The 21,065-nt window shown below is 57.5% G+C and overlaps 1 protein-coding gene across 3 annotated transcripts in view; it reads left to right on the forward strand.

Moving 5' to 3' along the window:
* PLEKHA8 (pleckstrin homology domain containing A8) overlaps positions 1-21,065 on the forward strand; it is a 50,424-nt gene that overhangs the window by 12,468 nt on the left and 16,891 nt on the right. For all 3 annotated transcript variants that reach the window (XM_052000423.1, XM_052000421.1, XM_052000422.1), the window contains exons 2-11: positions 7,613-7,729; positions 8,963-9,118; positions 11,373-11,497; positions 12,342-12,500; positions 13,400-13,440; positions 14,730-14,887; positions 16,043-16,262; positions 17,334-17,419; positions 19,528-19,586; positions 20,365-20,495. In XM_052000423.1, the coding sequence (XP_051856383.1) occupies positions 7,613-7,729; positions 8,963-9,118; positions 11,373-11,497; positions 12,342-12,500; positions 13,400-13,440; positions 14,730-14,887; positions 16,043-16,262; positions 17,334-17,419; positions 19,528-19,586; positions 20,365-20,495 (1,252 nt within the window). The remainder of the gene's footprint in view (positions 1-7,612; positions 7,730-8,962; positions 9,119-11,372; positions 11,498-12,341; positions 12,501-13,399; positions 13,441-14,729; positions 14,888-16,042; positions 16,263-17,333; positions 17,420-19,527; positions 19,587-20,364; positions 20,496-21,065) is intronic.

Raw genomic sequence — 21,065 nt, forward strand, 5'->3', positions numbered from 1 at the left:
TTTGCAAGCACCTCCTCTCGTAGCAGCAGATCGGGAAGAAGCCTCAGAGACCGAGAATCTACTTAAACCTGAACAAGTTTGAAAATCTCCCCAACACGTGCCCTCCTTGTTTGGAGGCCTCCTCGAAGGGGCCATCCTTCCTTCCAAGAAGCCCGTTCTACTTCCGGAAAGCTCTGATTGAAAAGAGGTTCTTTGTTTCATGCGCAGGAGAATCTGCTGCTTTTGTAATTTCAGTCAGTAAGCATTTATTAAGCACCTACGAGGTGCCCGAGATTGAGCTAAGCACTAGGGGAACTATTCCTTGTCCTCTTACAGACTCATGGGAGATGCAGCATGCAAACAACCGAAGAAACAGGAAGGATAAATTGGAGCGAGAATCAGAGAGAACGTGGGTGCAGGAAAGGGATCAGGGAGGCTGCCTGTGAAAGGTGGGATTGTAGCCGGACCTTGAAGGAATCGAGCAAGGGAGATGCCCACAGTCTGGAGTTGAGCATCCTACAGGGAACAGCAGTGGGGCTCCTCTCCCTCGCCTTCCCCAGGCTCAGCATCCCACGCCTAGGAAGTTCAGTCTCTGGTCTTCCTTCCATCCCGGCCACGCTTCTCTGTGTCCTCCCCCAGCCTCATTTCTCTGTGACCTCTCCTTCTGGTCATATTTCTCTGGGTTCTCCCCCTCCCCACGTTTCTCTGTGTTCTCCCCTTCCCCACGGTTCTCTGTGACTTCTCCTCCTGGCCACGTTTCTCTGTGTTCTCCCCCTCCCCACGTTTCTCTGTGTTCTCCCCCTCCCCACGTTTCTCTGTGATCTCTCCTTCCGGTCACATTTCTCTGTGTTCTCCCCCAGCCTCGTTTCTCTGTGTTTTCCCCCTCCCCAAGGTTCTCTGTGACCTCTCCTCCTGGCCACGTTTCTCTGTGTTCTCCCCCTCCCCACGGTTCTCTCTGACCTCTCCTCCTGGCCACGTTTCTCTGTGTTCTCCCCCTCCCCACACTTCTCTGTGTCCTTCCTCAGACATGATGTCCAAACCAAGCGCCGCGCTCCCTCAGCATCGCCCATCTTAAGCATTCAGAGCAGGTGCTGGAGCCTGGCCAAGGAGGCCCAGGGGCCAGGAGTCCCAGGTCCCAGTCCAGCCTGGCTGTGTGAGCCTGGGCAAATCACTTCCAGCTCCTCGGTTTCCTCAGCTGTAAAAACGAGTCAATGTGTGTAAAGTGCTTTACAAGCCAGACGGGATGTTCGTGCCGGACACTGATTAATGTTGCCGTGGTTAGTTCATGCTCTTTGGATTTCTGTGAACCAGAGGCAGCCTGGAGGGCGGCCCTGGTCAGGAGGAGCTGACTCCTGTCCCAGTGCTCCTGTAGAGCCCTGAAAGGGTCATTTAAAAAGCCCCGCGGGGGGTCTGCTCGCAGACCCGACCTCCTCCTTACTCTCTTTTTTTTTCTCCTCGTTGCTCTCTTGTGGTCCCTCCTGATCAGGGTGATGGGCACCAGCTCTAAGGCTGACACTGCATTTCTCACTCTCATGCTGGCCCTGGGAGCTAAGGGGTTTTATTATCCCTCTGTCACACAAGGGAAACTGAGGCAGGCGGCGGATTAGTGTCTTACTCAGCGTCACCCAGCCTCGGCTTTGAGGCAGAATTGGAACTCGGAACTTCCGGCCTCCAACCCTCTTCTGACCTCGTAAAAACCTTTGTTCAGATCGCACTTTCCTCGGGTCGGGACCGGCCCTCGCACACTCCGTGGGCAGCCTTGGCCAGATTGTTCCACCTTCAGGGCCTCCGTCCTTATCCGAAATGGAAGGGTCAGCCTCTGGCTGGCCTTGGCGGTTCCTCCCGGTGCCCTGGTCCCAGTGATCCTGCCAGAAATAGGCTAACAGAGCGACCTGGGGCAGAAAGCACTGTTGCAAGCCTCGCTCCTGTCCTCAGGACCTTCCACTCCCTTCCCGCCCCCTCCTGCTATGGGCTCTGCCATTTCCATGTGATGTTCTCTTCTTTTTTTTTTTTTTTTTTTTTTTTAATTTTTTATTTAATAATTACATTATATTGACACTCGTTTCTGTTCCGATTTTTTTCCCCTCCCTCCCTCCACCCCCTCCCCTAGATGGCAAGCAGTCCTTTATATGTTGGATATGTTGCAGTATATCCTAGATACAATATATGTTTGCAGAACCGAACAGTTCTCTTGTTGCGTAGGGAGAATTGGATTCAGAAGGTAGAAATAATCTGGGAAGAAAAACAAAAATGCAGATAGTTCACATTCGTTTCCCAGTGTTCTTTCTTTGGGTGTAGCTGCTTTTGTCCGTCATTTATCAATTGAAACTCAGGTCTCTTTGTCAAAGAAATCCACTTCCATCAAAATATGTCCTCATACAATATCGTTGTCGAAGTGTATAATGATCTCCTGGTTCTGCTCATTTCACTTAGCATCAGTTCATGAAGGTCTCTCCAAGCCTCTCTGTATTCATCCTGCTGGTCATTTCTTACAGAACAATAATATTCCATAACATTCATATACCACAATTTACCCAGCCATTCTCCAATTGATGGGCATCCATTCATTTTCCAGTTTCTAGCCACTACAAACAGGGCTGCTACAAACATTTTGGCACATACAGGTCCCTTTCCCTTCTTTAGTATTTCTTTGGGATATAAGCCCAATAGAAACACTGCTGGATCAAAGGATATGCACATTTTGATAATTTTTTGGGCATAATTCCAGATTGCTCTCCAGAATGGTTGGATTCGTTCACAACTCCACCAACAATGCATTAGTGTCCCAGTTTTCCCGCATCCCCTCCAACATTCATCATTATTTTTTCCTGTCATCTTAGCCAATCTGACAGGTGTGTAGTGGTATCTCAGAGTTGTCTTAATTTGCATTTCTCTGATCAATAATGATTTGGAACACTCTTTCATATGAGTGGTAATAGTTTCAATCTCGTGATGTTCTCTTCTCTAAATATAATGTTCCCTAGAAGCAGGTTTCCTGGGGCTTCTGGAGGCAGCCTTTGTTTCAGTTCTGAGTAACAATCACCTCAAGGGCAGCTAAAGTCCAGCCCTTGATTGTTTCCTCCAAAATAGCCCCGTTAGGGTTTCCTTGGTTCCGAGAGCTCCTGTTGCCGGTCCTTTGCTTCTTCTAGCTTCAGCCTCCCACTGAATCCTGGCTTCTCAACCTCCCCGTGCTCCCAGTGGGCTCGACTTTTATATGCTCTTTTAGAGGCGTGAACGCAAAGGCTGATTCCTCCTCCGAGAGGGATTGTGGGAGCTGTGACTTGTGAATCTCTCACAGTGCCTTCACACCTTGTAAGAACCCTAACATTTCCACACTTGTCCGAGCCTTTCCTGGCACTCGCTGCTTTCCCATACTCCCTCTGGGCTCCGGCCCCTGAACTTTCCTGGTCTCCTTCACAGGGTCTTCCTTTCACAGATGGTGGGATGGAGGCTCACGAAGCTTGTTAGTGTGGGAGCCGAGCCTAGAACCCTGGTCTAGAACCCTTCTCTCTGCTCTCTCTCAAGTTCGGAATTTGTGTAGAATTGTGTTTGCGGCCTCTGCCTGGTGCGGAGCCAGGCTGTTGGCCCGAGCCCCGGGCCCTGTCTCTGAAATTCCCCTTTATTTTTACCAGAAGCCTTCCAGGAAGTGGCTCTGGGCCAGTTGTTCTTGGGACTTTGTGGGACATGGAACCCGGGCTTTGCCAGGGAGAGGGAGGTGCTCGGAGGGGGGCTCCTTTCCCGCATGCTGCGTCTCCGAGGCTGCTGAGGCCCAGGCCGGCGGTGACTCTGGCCCTGCTCGCTTTCCCTGTGATGGGCCGGCCCACAAATAACCTGTCACAAAAGCAGCGGACCGAGCAGCCACTCCCTTTGCCAAAAGACAAATTTATTTAGAAGAAAAGGTTACAGACAAAATGAGGAGGGGAAATAGGCCCCAGGAGGGGTAAATATGACCTCGTTTAGGAGGGAAAGCCGCTGATCAAGGAAAGGAGGTTGGAAGGGAACGTGCCATGAGACCCGAGGGTGCTGTTGGCCGGCACCTAATGTAAACCTGTAGGGGAGTTGGAGCAGGTTAGCCAAGAGTAGCCAGAGTAGAAGAAAGAAGCCATTAAAGGGAAGACACTGGGGGAGCGGGGCAGAGAGAGAGAGGAAGGGGACAGACAGGCAGACTTTCCTGTGTTAGCCTCTGGTATCCCCTCCTCCATCTCCCCTTCCTTCACCCCATAATTGGCCAGGTGATGCATCTAATAGGCAGATTTTATCCCTGGGCCTCCTATCATTTTCTGGCCTGTAAAATGGAGAGATCAGGGTACGGGGGTCCCAAACGTCCTAGCGGGCTCAGTACTGCCTTCAGAGGGTGGCAGGTTCAAATTTAAGGCTTTGACATCTGGCCACAGCTCACCTTCCCAGACTTATTTAATTATTTAACATTCTTCCCCCTCAACGCTCTCCCTGACAGACAGTCTGGCCCACTTTCCGTCCCATCTGTCTTCTGGTGTCTATGCTGGGAATGCCCCCAGGTCTGGAATGCCGTCTCCCCCTTCTGTCATAGGATCTGCTCAGGTACCACCTCTTAAAGGAGGTTTTTCTGCTTCCTCCGGGTGTTAGCATTTCCTCCTCCTTCAAATCCTTTTCAATTGAATGTAGCCTGTCCCTGTGGGAAGCTCCTTGTGTGCAGTTCTCCTTTGTCCCTAGCACCTATGGGATCCTTTTTTTTTTTTTTTTTTTAGTTTTTATTAAAGCCTTTTATTGACAAAACATACGTATGCATGGGTCATTTTTCAACACTGACCCTTGCAAAACCTTGTGTTCTAAATTTTCCCCTTCTTCCCCCCATTCCCTCCTCTAGCTGGCAGGTAGTCCAATACATGTTAAATATGTTAAAATACATGTTAAGTCCATTATATGTATACATAGTTATACAGTTATCTTACTGTATAAGAAAAATCGGATCAAGAAGAAAAAGAAAACTGGGAAAGAAAATAAGATGCAAGCAGACAGTAACAAAGAGAGTGAGAATGCTACGTTATGCTCCACACTCTGTTCCCATGGTTCTCTCTCTGGGTGTAGATGGCTCTCTTCATCATTGCACAATTGGAACTGGTTCGAATCCTCTCATTGTTGAAGAGAGCCACGTCCATCAGAATGATCATCACCTAACCTTGTTGTTGCCTTGTACCATGATCTCCTGGTTCTGCTCATTTCCCTCAGCATCAGTTCCTGTAAATCTCTCCAGAGAGGTAAACTATCCTGTGTTCTTCTCATTTATTTATAATCTCATTCTTAATGTCTAGATCATAAACCCATTTCAACCTCCTCTTGGTGTGCAGTGTTAGGTGTGGGTCCGTGCCTAATTTCTGCCACACTAGTTTCCGGTTTTCCCAGCAGTTTTTGGTCAAACAGTGAATTCTTATCCCAAAAGTTGGGATCTTTGGATTTGTCAAACACTAGATTGCTTTCGTTATTGACTATTTTGTCCTGTGACCCTGACCTATTCCACTGATCAGCTACTCTTTTTCTTAGCCAATACCAAATGGTTTTGATGACCTCTGTTTTATGATATAGTTGTAGATCAAGTACAGCTGGGCCACCTTCATTTGCTGCCCTTTTTTTTTTTTTTTCCATTAGTTCCCTTGGAATTCTTGACCTTTTGTTCTTCCAGATGAATTTTGTTATTTTTTTCTAGGTCGTTAAAATAGTTTTTTGGGAGTCTGATTGGTATCGCACTAAATACATAGATTGGTTTGGGAAGTGTGTCATCTTTATTGTATTTGCTCGCCCTGTCCAAGAGCACTTGATATTTTTCCAGTTGGTGAGATCTGACGTTATTTGTGTGGAAAGTGTTTGGTGGTTTTGCTTCTGCAGTTCCTGACCTTGCAAATTTGGCAAATAGATTCCCAAATATCTTATGTTATCGACAGTTATTTTAAATGGGATTTCTCTTTGTATTTGGGTGTTTTGTTAGTGATGTATAAGAATGCTGATGACTTATGTGGATTTATTTTGTACCCTGCAAGTTTGCTAAAGCTGTGCACTAGTTCTAATAGCTTTTTTTCTCTAGGGTTCTCTGCACCTCTGGTACCCTTTAATAAATAGCTTGTATTGGGGGGGTTGTTTTATTTGGCTGTATCCCAAGGACTGCAGGAGAAGGAAGCCCTCTCTTTACCGGAAGCTCATTATTCTCCTTAATTAATAATTAGGTGCCTCTGCTGTTCTCTAAAATCCCCAATCTCGTGCCCAGAATAAAAATCGAAGCAAAGCCGCCATAAAGATTTAGTGTCCAGAGCTGTTGGTCCTGTGGAGTCAGGAAGATCTGAATTCAAATTCAGCCCCTGGCACTTACTGGATGTGTGATGCTGGACAAGACGGAATGCCTCAAGCTTCCTCCTCTATAAAATAGAGCTAAGTTAGGAAAGGCTGGGCCCAGCCGGGATTCTCTAGCGCAGTGTGGGCCTGGGGCAGGGGAGGGACGCGAAGCTTTGGCCCCTCAGGTTGAGGTAGAAACTTATCTGGGTTCATACAAGTATGTTTTATCTGTGTATCGTGCGTTAAAGCCAGAGAGCGCTGACCCCACTCTGCTGCCGGGCGCCCCGGGGAGTGTTCGCCGCCGCAGGGTGGCCGAAGCCTCTGCTCGCACACGGACGTCCCTTAAAAATACAAGCAAAGCATTTTCCCCACCTGCCAAAATACAACCTTCTCCGGCGCTGCCTTCAAATGTAAAAGCCGGGCGGGAAGCAGTAGAGTGTCAGCTACTTGAGGGCAAGGACTTTTTTCTTCCCATTCAACATTTATTTTTTTCAATCTTCAATCTTTTCTTTTCTCCCCCTCCCACCTCTTTGTCCAATTGGAAGAAAAGCAACCCCCCCCCCACCCCGATGTATGTGGAGAACCATACCCAGCAGCACATGACAAAGAGGAGGCCGTCCCCCCTCCATCCCCCCTCCCCACCCGCGGCCGTCCCCCCTCCATCCCCCCTCCCCTCTCGCGGCCGTCCCCCCTCCATCCCCCCTCCCCACCCGCGGCCGTCCCCCCTCCATCCCCCCTCCCCACCCGCGGCCGTCCCCCCTCCATCCCTCCTCCCCACCCGAGGCCGTCCCCCCTCCGTCCCCCCTCCATCCCCCCTCCCCACCCGAGGCCTCCCTCCTCCCCACCCGCGGCCGTCCCCCCTCCATCCCCCCTCCCCTCCCGCGGCCGTCCCCCCTCCCCACCCGAGGCCTCCCCCCTCCCCTCCCGCGGCCGTCCCCCCTCCCCACCCGAGGCCGTCCTCCCTCCCCACCCGCGGCGGTCCCCCGGAGCCCGCTTCGTCACTGGCCCTCTGGAGCCCGGCCCATCGCGCCACTGACCAGACCCCTCAGATTCTCAGGAGCCGCTCCCTTCATTATGTTGCCCTATTAGAAGCTGGGCTCCCTCAGGCCGGGAAGGTGACAGGTTCAGGTTGAGTGGAGATGAGCAAAGGCCTCGGGGGTGGCGGGTGGAGGCTCTGACGGGGAGGCCGGGGCCACATCTGGCCTCTGACCCCAGGAAGTGCCGGGCGAGCCCCTCCGCTGTGAGGGGAAGGGCCCCCAGCCCCAGGCCTGGGAGAGACCCCCGAGGAAGGCCCCGGCCCGCCCGGCAGAAACCTTGGTTCTCGTTGCAGGTTGGCAGCCTCGGTGGTTTCTTCTCTGTGGGGGGATTTTATCTTACTATGACTCCCCCGAAGACGCCTGGAAAGGCTGCAAAGGAAGCATCCAGATGGCGGTGTGTGAGATCCAAGGTAAGCCCCGCCCACCAACAGACCTGCTCCGGGAGCGGAACCCCAGGGGATGCTGGGATCTGGGGCTGCCCGGGCTCCGGGGCCTTGGCCGACCTCGGCAAACGCCCCAAAGTACCAGCGTTTCTGTGCGTTCGTCACAGCCCGACCGTGGGGTCATGCGCTCTCCGGGCCGCTCTGTGCCAGGCTGTAGTGTCTGTCCCCGTGTGGACATAGATCCACATGCAGATGGCACCTGTCTTCGGGCGTCCCTCTGCTTCTGTGCAACAACTAGCATTCTGCAAGCTTTAATTGTGCAAAGAGCTTTTCGCAGATTTGCTCGTTTTATCTGTGAGTAGTAACGGCAGGCCAGTGTCCCGGCAGCCTGAGTGCTGGGCCCGGGATTCAAAGCTGCCTCAGGGGCTTCCTGGTTGTGGGACCCCAGGGAAAATCCGAGCCTCAGTTTCCTCATCTGGAAAATGGGATGATAATAGGATCCGCATCCCTGGGTTATTATGAGGATGAACTGAGATAATCTGTATCTTCCTTGCCAACCTTAAAGCTCTGCTCATTGTTACTATCCCTTGTAAAGGGCAGAGAATGTCTTTGTCTTGTCTCTGTCCCCAGGCCCTAGCCCAGTGGGCCAGACATAGTGGACACGGAACCTGTTCATTCAATGGGTTAAATATTCTAATATTAGCAAATGTCTGTTAAATGGATGGACCAAGAAAAGGAAACTCCCCCCAGCCTATCATCCAGCCTGGGGTCAGTGACCTGGGACGGGCCAGAACGTTCCCAGTTCCTAAGGGGGGGCTTCCTGGAGAGCGAGCCCCCACTGGGACCCATTAGCACTTGGCTTTATTTCCTGTCCCTGCCACAGGCCATCCCTGTTCCTTCAACAAATCGCCAAAGAAATCTCCCCCCCCCCTTACCCCATTCCCCGGCCGCAGCTGACCGGCCTCCTGCCCTATGGCGCTAAGATAGTTGCCCGGTGTGGGGGGTGATGGACTCTAGCCTGGCCCAAGCGCTTAGGAGGAAAAGCGTCTCCTTAATGATTTCTCCGTCACCGGAAGGGATTCAGTCCAGCAGTCACTAATTGAGTTGTATGCAGGGGTGGGGGTGTGAGGAGAAAAGCAGGGGCGTGGCCGGCCCAGCCGGACCGGATCCCTGCGCCCCCGGGCCGGCCCTCGGGCGGAGGGGGCGGGGCAGACTGGGCAGAAGCGTCCGGCCTGTGCTGACCTGGCCCCGGGTCCCCAGTTCACTCTGCAGACAACACCCGGATGGACCTGATCATCCCTGGGGAGCAGTACTTCTACCTGAAAGCCAGGAACGTGGCCGAGAGGCAGCGGTGGCTGGTGGCCCTGGGCTCGGCCAAGGCCTGCCTCACGGACAGCCGGGCCCAGAAGGAGAGAGGTGAGTGCCGGGCCCAGACTCCAGGCCTGCCTCGGCCCACCCCCTCCTAACTGTGACTGGGGGGCCCCGCTGGGGGGCTCAGTGACCTGCCCAGCCTCCCCAGGCGATGAGGGACAAGGGTCTCTCCCACCGTCACCTCCCGCCGCAGCAGTGACAGGCGCCCGCTCTCTGGCGGGTAATCCCGCCCCTGCCCCACGTAACCCCGCCCCTGCCCCGGGTAATCCCGCCCCTGCCCCACGTAACCCCGCCCCTGCCCCGGGTAATCCCGCCCCTGCCCCACGTAACCCCGCCCCTGCCCCGGGTAACCCCGCCCCTGCCCCGGGTAACTCCGCCCCCGCTCTTGTAACCCCGCCCCTGCCCCGGGTAACCCCGCCCCTGCCCCGTAACCCCGCCCTCGTAAACACGAACGAAGGCATCTTGGCCCTGCTCCGGAAGCCCCTGTAGCTCCCTAATGCCTCGGGGTAAAATCACGATCCTCTCCAGGTGGCCTTTGGCTTGGACCCACGAATCTCCAGCTTCCCTTCCCTTTCCTTCCCTCACACGCGCCGTGACGGGCCACTCGGGACCATTCGGTGGCCACTCTGACTGCCGGCCCCCTCAGGCCTGGCTCCAGCGCCGGCCGTCCCCCCTCCCCCCTCCCGAGGGTGTTCTGAGGGTAGAACCTCCCTTGGGATGCCCAGGGGGGCGCTGGCGTGTGGTGTAGAGCAGGCCCTCAATGGCGGCCTTGGACATAGGGTGGTCAAGCTCTGCAGCCTTAGCAAGTGTGGGGGAGCCCCGATCCCCAGAGAACGGCCCGTCCTCGGCCCCTCCAGGAGGCTGATGCACACCCGGGCTCCCATTTTACAGGGAGAGAAGTCGAGGCGCAGGGCGGCCAGGTTAGGACCAGCCCTAGGGCTCTGTGGGCACCCTCGGCAGGAGGCCGTGCCCGCTGCCGCCTTTTATGTTGGCACCTTTTCCAGGCGGGCCCCACATTGCCCTGACTTTGGCTCAGAATCCATTTCCCCAGTCGCTCAGTTAGGTCTGGGTGAACAAGGGAGGCCCCAGGGAGGCCCCGGCCCGGCTCCCACCGGCTCCCACACTGTCAGTGGCTGGTGGAGGCCCCGGCCCGGCTCCCACACTGTCAGTGGCTGGTGGAGGCCCCGGCCCGGCTCCCACCGGCTCCCACACTGTCAGTGGCTGGTGGAGGCCCCAGCCCGGCTCCCACCGGCTCCCACACTGTCAGTGGCTGGTGGAGGCCCCGGCCCGGCTCCCACACTGTCAGTGGCTGGTGGAGGCCCCGGCCCGGCTCCCACACTGTCAGTGGCTGGTGGAGGCCCCGGCCCGGCTCCCACCGGCTCCCACACTGTCAGTGGCTGGTGGAGGCCCCAGCCCGGCTCCCACCGGCTCCCACACTGTCAGTGGCTGGTGGAGGCCCCGGCCCGGCTCCCACACTGTCAGTGGCTGGTGGAGGCCCCGGCCCGGCTCCCACACTGTCAGTGGCTGGTGGAGGCCCCGGCCCGGCTCCCACCGGCTCCCACACTGTCAGTGGCTGGTGGAGGCCCCGGCCCGGCTCCCACACTGTCAGTGGCTGGTGGAGGCCCCGGCCCGGCTCCCACACTGTCAGTGGCTGGTGGAGGCCCCAGCCCGGCTCCCACCGGCTCCCACACTGTCAGTGGCTGGTGGAGGCCCCGGCCCGGCTCCCACACTGTCAGTGGCTGGTGGAGGCCCCGGCCCGGCTCCCACCGGCTCCCACACTGTCAGTGGCTGGTGGAGGCCCCAGCCCGGCTCCACCGGCTCCCACACTGTCAGTGGCTGGTGGAGGCCCCAGCCCGGCTCCCACACTGTCAGTGGCTGGTGGAGGCCCCGGCCTGCGCCTCCTTAGGCTCTTCCCCACGTAGTTTTGTGGGCGTGGTCTCCCCTCGATAGAGTGGAAGCTCCTGGAGGGCGGGGGCTGTTTGCCTTTGGCTCCGGCCCCTGTAGGTGCTTTTTCTGTGCTGTTTCACAGCTGGCTCGAGGCGTGTGGGACCGGGGTCCTCAGCCCCACTGTGTCCTGGCTCCTTGGGCGCTCTGGGGAAGCCCTGCTCAGAGGGGGGCTCTAAACGCCCCAAGAGAGGCACGGGGGTCCCGGAGGAACCGCTCAGGACGTTCCCTTATGCAGAGGCACAAGCGGGGCCGCTGCCCTCGGGAGGAGAGCCTGGTCCCCGAGCCCCCTCCCCTCCCTGCCTTGTCCCCAACCCCCCCCTTCCTCACACTCACCTCTGCTTCTTCTCCCCAGAGTTCACTGAGAACACGGAAACCTTGAAAACCAAGATGTCCGAGCTCAGGCTGTACTGCGACCTCCTCGTTCAGCAAGTGAACAGGACGAAGGAAGCCGCCGCGGCCGGCGTGGGGGACGCAAAGGTGCGGGGACCTCCCCGGCGCAGCTTCCCCTCCCCGCGGGGGTCACGGCCTCGGGGCGCGGGGCAGGAGCCAGCGCTGTTACCTGTTCCCTAACCTGCAGTAATGGCTGTTTGTTGTCCTAGATCCCCCATTGACATGTGTAGTTGTGTATAATTATGAATGCCCCGGTGACATTTACGTGACAGGAAAAGAGCATTATTGCCCCGGCCCTTATGGGGTGTCTGCTGGGGGCCGGGCGCTCCCCAGGGGGTGTGGAGCCTCTCCCCTGTGGGCGGCCGGAGCCGGACAAAAGTTTAATCCCAGAGCCAGGGAAAGGGCTTGCAGGCCGGCCTGTGGGGGCCAGGGCCCGCCCCTCGTGGGGAGACCGCCCTTGTCACAGCGGGGGGTCAGGGAGCCAAGGCCCCCACAGGGAGGGGGCTCGGGGAGCAGGGGCCCACATGGGGAGGGGGCTCGGGGAGCAGGGACCCACATGGGGAGGGGGGCAGGGAGCCAGGGCCCACATGGGGAGAGGGCTCAGGGAGCCAGGGCCCCCATGGGGAGGGGGCGGGGAGCAGGGGCCCACATGGGGAGGGGGTGGGGAGCAGGGACCCACATGAGGAGGGGGCTCAGGGAGCTGGGGCTCCCACGGGGAGGGGGCTCGGGGAGCTGGGGCCCACACTGGGAGGGGGCTCAGGGAGCTGGGGCTCCCACGGGGAGGGGGCGGGGAGCAGGGGCCCACATGGGGAGGGGGCTCGGGGAGTTGGGGCCCACATGGGGAGTGGCAGGGATTTCCTGACCACATGGCTGGGTCCTCCACAAGATGGCAGCCCCAGACTTTGCCCCCCCCCCCCCCCTTCCTCTACAGGAGGGCATCGACGTGGGCACTCTGCTGCAGTCCACCTGCAACACCTTCCTGAAGACGCTGGAGGAGTGCATGCAGATCGCGAACGCGGCCTTCACCTCGGAGCTGCTGTACCGGACCCCCCCGGGCTCCCCCCGGCTCGCGGTGCTCAAGCCCAGCAAGGTGAGGGGCCCATCTCCCCCCTCGGCGCACCTTCCCGCCCCCCGACACGAGGCTCTCAGAGGTGACTTCCCCGCCCCATGAGCTCCCCTCCCAGCAGCCCGGCTGCCGGCACATGGTGCGCCCTCCATAAATAGCGGCCTTGGGACTTTTCTCTTGAGAAGCCCCTCATTTAACATCGGATCCGTCTCAGCGGTTGGTCTCTGGGGGAGGAGACGGTGGAGGCCTCTGACCCGGAATCCTCCCTCCCTGTGGCCTCTGCCCCTTCGGAACGCCTCTGCTGGGGGTTAGCCTGGGCCTGCACACCGCGGCCCGTCCTCGCTCTGTCCCATCTCTCCCCCAACTCAGGCCCAACCCTCTGGCACTAGGGGTCTCCAGGAGGGGCTGGGTCTCTGCGGGAGACCCTTAGAGCTCTGCCAGCTAAGGCTGGATGGCGGCCGTGGGGACGGCCCGGCCTCTGGGCTCCTGCTGCAGCAGCGGGGGGGAGGGACTGGCAGGGAGGGGAGGAGGGGAGCAGTGGCCAAAGGAGGGACCTCCCGTCTGCCTCCCCCTCGGAGTCCCGGACCCTTGGGGCACCCTCGGTGAACTGTGGACTCCTCCTGGTTTGCCCCAGAATAAAACTTGTCACAAAGTGGCCGTGACACCGAGGGCCGGCTCTTAGAACAGGTTTTAAAAAGCCAGGTCCGTAGACAGGTCCGTACAGCAGCATTAGGTGCTCTTAGCATCTGCAGCTCCCTCCTCAGGAACCTCTCCTCGGGACCCCCTTGGGACCTCCTCAGGACCCCCTGGGGACCCCCTCAGGACCTCCCGAAGTGGTCAGAGGCTCCTGACGCTCTGGCCAGAACCGTGGGGCTGTTGTGTTAGAAGCTGTTTGTGTGAACATCTTTTTTCTTCTTTTAAAGACGAAACTTCCCATCCTGCCGATTCCCAGCGTCCTGGACAGGTAGGGTCCGCTCTGTGTGTGGGTGCTAAGCCGCGCTCTCCCTAGGCCCGCAGCCTCCCCGGGACAAACGCTGCTTCGCCCCTTTCTCCTCCTCGGGGCCCCGCCCTCTGCCTCGCACGGCTTCATGGGAACCCGCTGCCCCCGAGGGTCCCAGAGAGAGGCTCAGTGTGGGCTTGTGAACCTCACTTGATGGGAATAAAGAAACTAGGCCGATCGCGGCTCCCCAGAATCCGGCTTTTGCCAGAGTCGGGGTGACGGCGCAGTGGGGCAGAAAGAACTCTGGGTCTGAGGAGTTGAGGAGGGGGAGACCCTGAGAAAAGACTTCTCGGGGGTTCTGTACCACACAGACCCCATACCCAGTGAGGAGTGAGGGAGAGAACTGGGAACTTGAAATGCTGAAAAACGTGCTAAAAATTGTTTTTTACGGGTAATGGGGGAAAATCAAACCCTAAATGACATAAATAATTAAAAATAATTTGAACTTTGAACAAAGAAAAGAAAGCGACGTGCACAGATCTCCAGGACTGTCGGGCTTCCCTCTCAGTGAATTCTGAAATCCTGCCTTAGCCAGCCGTCGTGTCGCTGCGTTTCTAATATTGTTTATTAAACAATTAATCATTGTTTAAATAAGGAAACTGAGGCAGCCCGGGGTACAGAGTGCGGGCTGAAGCCTGGCCTGGGACTGAGGGCTTCTTCCATTAGACTTTGCTTCCCAGGTGCTCGCCCTGAGAGGGTGGACTTTGGGAAGTGAGAAAATCTTTAAATGTCCAATTGCTGATGAAAGTCTCTTTTACCTGGACTGGTGTAGAAAGCTGTAAGCAGCTCCTTGCAGCTCCCGGCTGGGCCACAGCCTCCTCCCTCTTTTATGTCTCAGGGAAAGTGCGGGTGTCTCCCACCCCAGGAGCGGGAACGGGGAGGCTAAAGGGGAAGTTTTCCACACCCGCTTCCCGACTCCCGGGAGCTTGGTTAGAGAAGTCGTGGGGAGGCTCCTGGGGCTCTGGGAAAGTTAGACTTTCTGAGCAAAGGGCAGCTCTGGGATGGCGCCTGAGACGCAGAGACCCTCAGAACCTTCCCGGCCTCCAGGGAGACCCCTTTTCTCCAGAGCCCCTGGGCAGACACAACCTACTCGGCCTTGGGCCCTTGCTTCCGATTGGGACAATTCCTCCCCCAGCGGTTTGTGAGGGTCCATTGTGAATGCGGTTGGGGAACGGCTCTTGGGCTGTGGGGATTGCGTACCTTCCTGTTCTGGGAGAAATAATGCCTTGTGGGTTGGTTCTGGGTTTTTTTAGGCAGACAGAATTGAACAGCTGTGAAAATGGATCTTTAAATACAGAAATAAGTGATTCTGAAGAAACCCTGATTAAAAATGAGAGCCCCTTATATATGAAACCCACAGAGAAGGGGAACAGCCTGTCAACTAAAGAAAATACAGAGGATCACTTAACAGGTAAAAATAAGGACGGAGAACATGAAATGGGCCTTCCTTTGGAGAGGTGGGGACTGTTGGATGGGGGCTCTGGTGCACGCTGCCAGGTGAGACCCACGGATCTCTTGGTTGAAGGCACATACAAATTTGGCTCTTAGTTTCCTCATCTCTAGAATGTGGGCTGAGGGGTTGACTAGATAAGCTTGTGGGACCCTTCTGCTCAAGTGATAGGGTCCTATGGCTCTGTGTTTTCTCATCCTAAGCCCAGTTGCTGGTGGGACTCTGATTAGAGACAGATTTCCATTTACTTCAGCTCTGTTGGGCAGGGGGCCAGGTCATCACCTGCCAAAGCTCATGTTTTGGAGGACTCTCCACTAAAGCCCCTTCAGACTGAATTGTTATTGACATCTTTTGAAAAATGGTTTCCTTCTTCATCTTCCCCAAAGTAGTTTCGTTTTATTAAAAACTCTGCTTTTGCAAAGAGGTCAGGGATGCAAATGTCATTTCTGATCTTAGTTGTCATTTAATTTTTTTATTAAAGCTTTTTATTTTCAAAACATATGGATGAATAATTTTTCACCATTGACCCTTGCATCGCCTTGTGTTCCAAATTTTCTCCCCTAGATGATAAGCAATCCAGTATATGTTATACATGTTAAAATGTATGTTAAATCCAACCTATAGAAACATTTATACAATTATCTTGCTGCATAAGAAAATCCGATTAAAAAGGAAAGAAAATGCGTAAGAAAAGAAAATGCAAGCGAACAACAAAAAGAGTGAGCGTGTTAGGTTGTGATCCACATTCAGTCCCCACGGTTCTCTCTCTGCAAGGGAATTTGGTCTGAATCTCCCAATTCCATTAGCTCTGTCACTCATTACAGAAGCAAGAAACAAGAGGCACGGATTTTGTTTGGCTTTGCTTTTTAATAATAGACTTTACTTCATAAATCTTATTTTTACGTCACTTTGAGTTCCTCCATAGCCATCACTGTCCCCTTCCAGAGGATTTTCAAAAAGAGAATAAAAATAATTCAGCGGAAGCGTTGGGCCCTTTGGTCCATGTCCGTGCACCCCCCACGCCTCAGCCCCCCACTTCCACAGGGGGTATCTTTCCCTTTCCCCTCTCGGGGAGGGAGCGGTGATGACTGACGGTGATGTTCTTCTCCTTTGAAGTCCAAAGTGGTGACGTCAAGGATGATGGAGAAAGGGATACGGAGACGCCTCACGGGAGTGACGTGGAGCCGCCCCCGGAGAGTCCCATGGGAACGAATCCTGGAGGTGACTCTCTGGGAGCACGAGCAGAGGAGGAGGAGGAGGAGGTGGAGGAGGAAGACGAGGACGAGGAGGAGGAGGAGGAGGAGGTCCAGACGTTCTTCAGTACCATGAACACGAGGTTAGTGGGAGCCCGTGTCCGGCCGCTTTGCATGTAGACAGTGGTGTGGAGGAGGTGAAACCTTCCGTGCTGGTCTCTTCTGTGGTTACGAGCAAATCCTTAATTAAGGAAGGGAGGGACAGAGCAGAACGCGAAGATTGTCTTTATTCGTGCGTCCATTAAACAAAATAAGTGCAGCCGTGTGAAACTCGTGCTTTCTTCGAGAAGTTGCTCCCAAATGGTCTAGACATGGGGCCTCAGTAGCAGCGTTTACTTACACGTCCGCGGCGCGGCAGAGTGAGCTCAGTCTGGGAGGGAGACCAGGAGGTCTGCGGTCCACGTCGTCCGCGTCTGCCGCGCTCCGAGGGGCCCTGGAGTGCCCGGGGACGAGGGCCTCTGGGCCGGGAGCTGGGGTCCCTGCCCCTCCCCCCCGCTCAGGCTGAACAAGTCCTGGGCCTGGAGCCAGAATCCCGGGCTCTGCCTCGGACCTCGGCGCCGTGTGTAATAGCTGCCGCCGCCGCAGGGGAGACCGTGGGTCCGACCTCCCGGGGTTGTTGCAGGATTGTTGTGGCCCCTCTGGATCACAGCCCCCCTGGGGGTCACAGGCCCTGAGGGCCCCTCGGGATGGTTGTGAAGCACCGAGCGCATAGTCGGCGCCTAGAACCATTAACTGTCACGGTTGCTAGTGATGATCGCTGTCGGAAGAAAGCGTGGGAAAGTAAAGAGGAGGAGGCGCTTCTGACAGCCAGGGAAAGGAGGACGCCCAGTGCGGGGGCTTTCGTTACAGAGGCGGGATAGCGAGTCAGGATGGATTAGCCCCTCTGTGTGGTGATGCCCCCAGACAGACACGGAGGCCCAGTGGTTTCTGGGAGGGGGCCCGGCTCTCCGACCAAGGAGAGGTCCTGATAGTGGAACAAGAGGGCGCGGCCCCCGTGCAGGAGGGATCGCTTCCTTCCCGGCCCCCCAGGCCCGCGGTGCCGCTGGCCTCGGCAAACGCTGGCTCTCGGAGCGGCGCCGGGCTGGCTGACGCGGTCGGGGCTGTCCGGAGGCGGCTCTGACTCTCCCTCCTCTCCCCGTCACCCCCTCGCGCAGCTTCAGTGACATCGACCTCCTGGAGGACGGCGGCATCCCCACGGAAGCCTTCTTGGAGTCGTGCTACGCCATCGTGCCGGTTCTGGGTAAGAGCGGCCTCTGCCCGGGCAGCGGTCACGGGGAGCTGGGGAGGGGGAGACCCCTGGGGCTCGCAGAGCGGCCGGGAGCTTTTACCTTCTGAGCCTGGGTCACAGAGCAGGACTACAGGCCAGAGAAAAGCACGGCCGTTTGGGGGAGCTTTGGAGTCTCTCCGACTGCATTGGCCAGAGCGTGCCGCCCCTTCTGAGGGGTCATAGCCCCCAAGGGACCCTCGGTTCTTTTAGAGGTCACAGCCCCCAAGGGCCCCTCGGCTCTCTCTGGGGGTCACAGCCCCTGAGGGCCTCTCACCCCTCTGGGGGTCACAGCCTACTCTGGGGGTCACAGCCCTCTCACGTCCCTCAGCTCCCTCTGGGGTCACAACTCTCTCTGGGGGTCACAGCCCCCTCGGGTCCCTCAGCTCCCTCTGGGCGTCACAGCCCCCAAGGGCCCCTCGGCTCCCTCTCCCCATAAGTACCCGAGAGTGGGGCTCCGCGGACCCCTGGGCAGACAGGTCCCTAAGCTTTGGGAGGTGACCAAAGGGCAGGAGGAGAAGAAACAAGGCTTGGTAAAGCTCCTACTATGTGCCAGGCACACACTGGGCTATGGGCACGCAAAATGAGGCAAGAGGTGGTTCTTGCTTCAAGGAGCGTACGAGCCACAGGAGGGACAACAGGCAGATGATGACTGGGACAGTGTGGGAATTAAGGGGGCTCGGGGAAGGCTTCCGGGGGTCCCACAGTCAGAGCAGAGGATTGTGGAAAAAATGCCCAGAGCCAAGAGCTGGAGGGTCTTGGTCCTAGAATGGGAGGCCAGGGAGTGAGGGCAAAGGGCTTCGAAGGCCAAACCCAGGGTCCTGCGGGTGATAGGGAGCCAGGGGAGTGGGGGAGTTACTGGGTGGGGGGGTGACATGGTCCAGGCTGGGTCTCAGCCCCTCTGGTGGCCGATGGAGGATGGACTGGAAGGGGGAGAGACCGAGGCAGGCAGGCCCCCGGCAGCTAGAAAAGGAGGGGACCCTGGGGAGATGCGGCAGGGCTGGGAGACTCTGGGAAGGCCGCTGGTGGGCGCTGATGTCGGCTCATCTCTAAAGTGAGGCTGTTGGACTCAGTGACTTCCAAGATCCCATGAGATCCCAGGGCTCGGCCCCAGAACCAGCCCTTGGTACCTGTAGAGGTGGAGGTGTCCTTGGTCCCCTCCTCCCCCCTTCCCTGCTCTGTGTATTCTTCCTCTGCAAATCTCCAGGGCCTCACACAGGGACACGTGTGGCAGATGTTTGCGGTTGGTATGCAGTAGGCGCTTAATAAGTGCTTGTGGAACTGAGAATAGGGGGCCGGAGGCCCTTCTCCGTGTTTCTCGGGTGGCTCAGAGTTGCTGGTGTCGTACCTGGACCATCCCTCTGCTGTCCCTCATTCTCAATATGTGTAAATTGACCAAAGGAAATAGGAATAAAGGGAAAACAATTCTTGTGAGGAAATCATTCATTTAACCAGCATTTATTAACTTTCTACTGCCTACCAACCACTGTTGTAGCCCCAGGGATAAGAGACAAAACAGGAAAAAGGTCTCTGACCTCAAGGAGCCCACATTCAGTCACACAGAGAGAGAACCGAGAGCTGGGTCGGGAAGTTGGTACCAGGGGCTGGAGGGACGTCCCCATCCCGACAAAGGCCGCCCTCGGAGTCTTTGCTCATCTTCCTTGGTCCGGACTTGAGATCATCTTCCAAGTGACTTCGGGAGGTTTAAAGGGAGTCAAGGACTCCCCTCTTACCCTAGTGTGACCATCTGGGTGGGGGGCCTAGAAACCCCCAGTCCCTTTCCGGATGTAGTCCTTTTGTTCCAAGAACCGACTTCAGAGCAGCGCGAGATGGTGGGGAAGGTCCCGGGCCTGCAGCTGGGGCTGCTCTCGCTCCGTCCCGTCACAGGAGGAAACTGAGGCCGCGATCGCCCGAGCTCGCTGCGGCCTCCGTCAGGATTCAAATCCAGGCCCTGTGAATCAGGAGTCAGCGGCCACTTCTCACAGGGGAGGGCCGCATTCGGCCCCCAGGGCGTGGGGAGGGGGGGCCGCTGGAAGACGCCCGACTGTTCACAGGGGAAAACCCAGCCCTCTCCTCTCTTCTAGATAAACTTGGCCCGACGGTCTTTGCTCCCGTGAAGATGGACCTTGTGGGAAACATTAAGGTGAGCGCAGCCCTGGCTCTCAGTCAGAGGGCGGGGGCGTTGGGACTGGCCGTGTCCGGCTGGCGGGGTCAGAAGCCTTCTAGGAGACCGGGGACAGTGTCTCAGGGGGGCTGTGTCTGCAGTTCCTGGGCCCGAGGCGGGGCCGCAGCTGAGCCTCCAGTTAAGGGGGTCTCTCTCCCTTTTAAAAGGACCTACGCCTATCAGCCATGGAACCCCCAGGGGCAAGAGCTTTCCCTTCTCCTTAGTCTTAGTGTCCCCAGCCCAAAGTCTGGCCCAGGACCCGCATCTTGTCATCACCCCCACCCACCCCCACCCGCTCCCCCTCCACCGGGGACGCCCCAAAGGGACCTTCCCGGTCTGGAGCCAAAGGCCCGAGCCGGGGTTCTCCTGCCCCCCCAGCCCCCTCCCCGGATGCCGCGGTTCAGGCCCTGATTGCTGGGGCAGTTGGGGGTCTGGCCCGAGCCCCCATCTCTCAGGCAGCTGGGAGCGATCTCGGCGAGGGAAGCCCCTCGGGCCCGGCGTCCCCCACTGTGTATAACTAAGCCCGGTCATCCTTGGGTCTTGGGGCAGGAAGGGAAGTCCTCGCACCCAGACCCGGGCTTCAGGATAAGGAAGAGAACTGGGGCAGGGGGGCTCCCAGGCTCAGAGACTCAGGCCTCGGGCTTTGGCTTGGATCCAAAGCCCCCATGTGGCCCCCGCCAGCCCGGCCTCCTTGGAGGGGAGGGGGCTGCCTCTGTCCTGCCGGGCTCCCGTCCCTGACACGCCCCCTCCCCTGCAGAAAGTCAATCAGAAGTACATCACCAACAAGGAGGACTTCAGCACGCTCCAGAAGATCGTGCTGCACGAGGTGAGCGCCGGCGTGGCTCAGGTCCGGAACTCGGCCACGGAGGCCCTCTTGTGGCTCAAGAGGTAAGGGGTCCCGTGGCTTCCGGCTCTGGCTGCCCCTGGGCTGTGGGCACGGGCTTTTCCTGGCCGGGGCCGAGCTTCCGCGGGGTCTGACTCCCAGAGGCCGGGCTGTTCTGGGGCGGGGCGAGGGGAGGGGGGACATCCCTCGAGCCGGGACTTCGTTTCTGCTTCGCATTTTTCTCTGGAGTTCCTCCGTTAACCACAGGCCAGAGCCCACAGGGGGAGCCCCCCTGCCCTCAGAGAGCGTCTGGTCCGAGGCTCGGGTGGGCCTCAGCGTGGCCCCTCTGGGCCTCCGTTCCCCCCTTTGCAGATGGAGGAGTCGGTGACCGAGGTCCCTTCCAGCTTTAGAGTTTGTACATTCGGTACAAACGGCTCCGGAATGGGCCTTGCTCCGCCTGGCTCTCTCACGCGTATGCAAAGCGGTGGGGGTCCGGTCCCCCTCAGCCCTATCGCCGGAGATCTTGGGGGCGGGCCCCCCGTTCCTCACCGGGGCAGGCTTCCTTCCGTGGCCCCTTCCTCCCGCCGGCCCGGCCAGCTTCAGGCCCCCTTGGGCGAGGGGGATGGGGGAAGGTC

The sequence above is a fragment of the Antechinus flavipes genome, chromosome 5 (genome assembly GCF_016432865.1).
Source record: "Antechinus flavipes isolate AdamAnt ecotype Samford, QLD, Australia chromosome 5, AdamAnt_v2, whole genome shotgun sequence".
In the NCBI taxonomy this organism is placed as follows: Eukaryota; Metazoa; Chordata; class Mammalia; order Dasyuromorphia; family Dasyuridae; genus Antechinus; species Antechinus flavipes.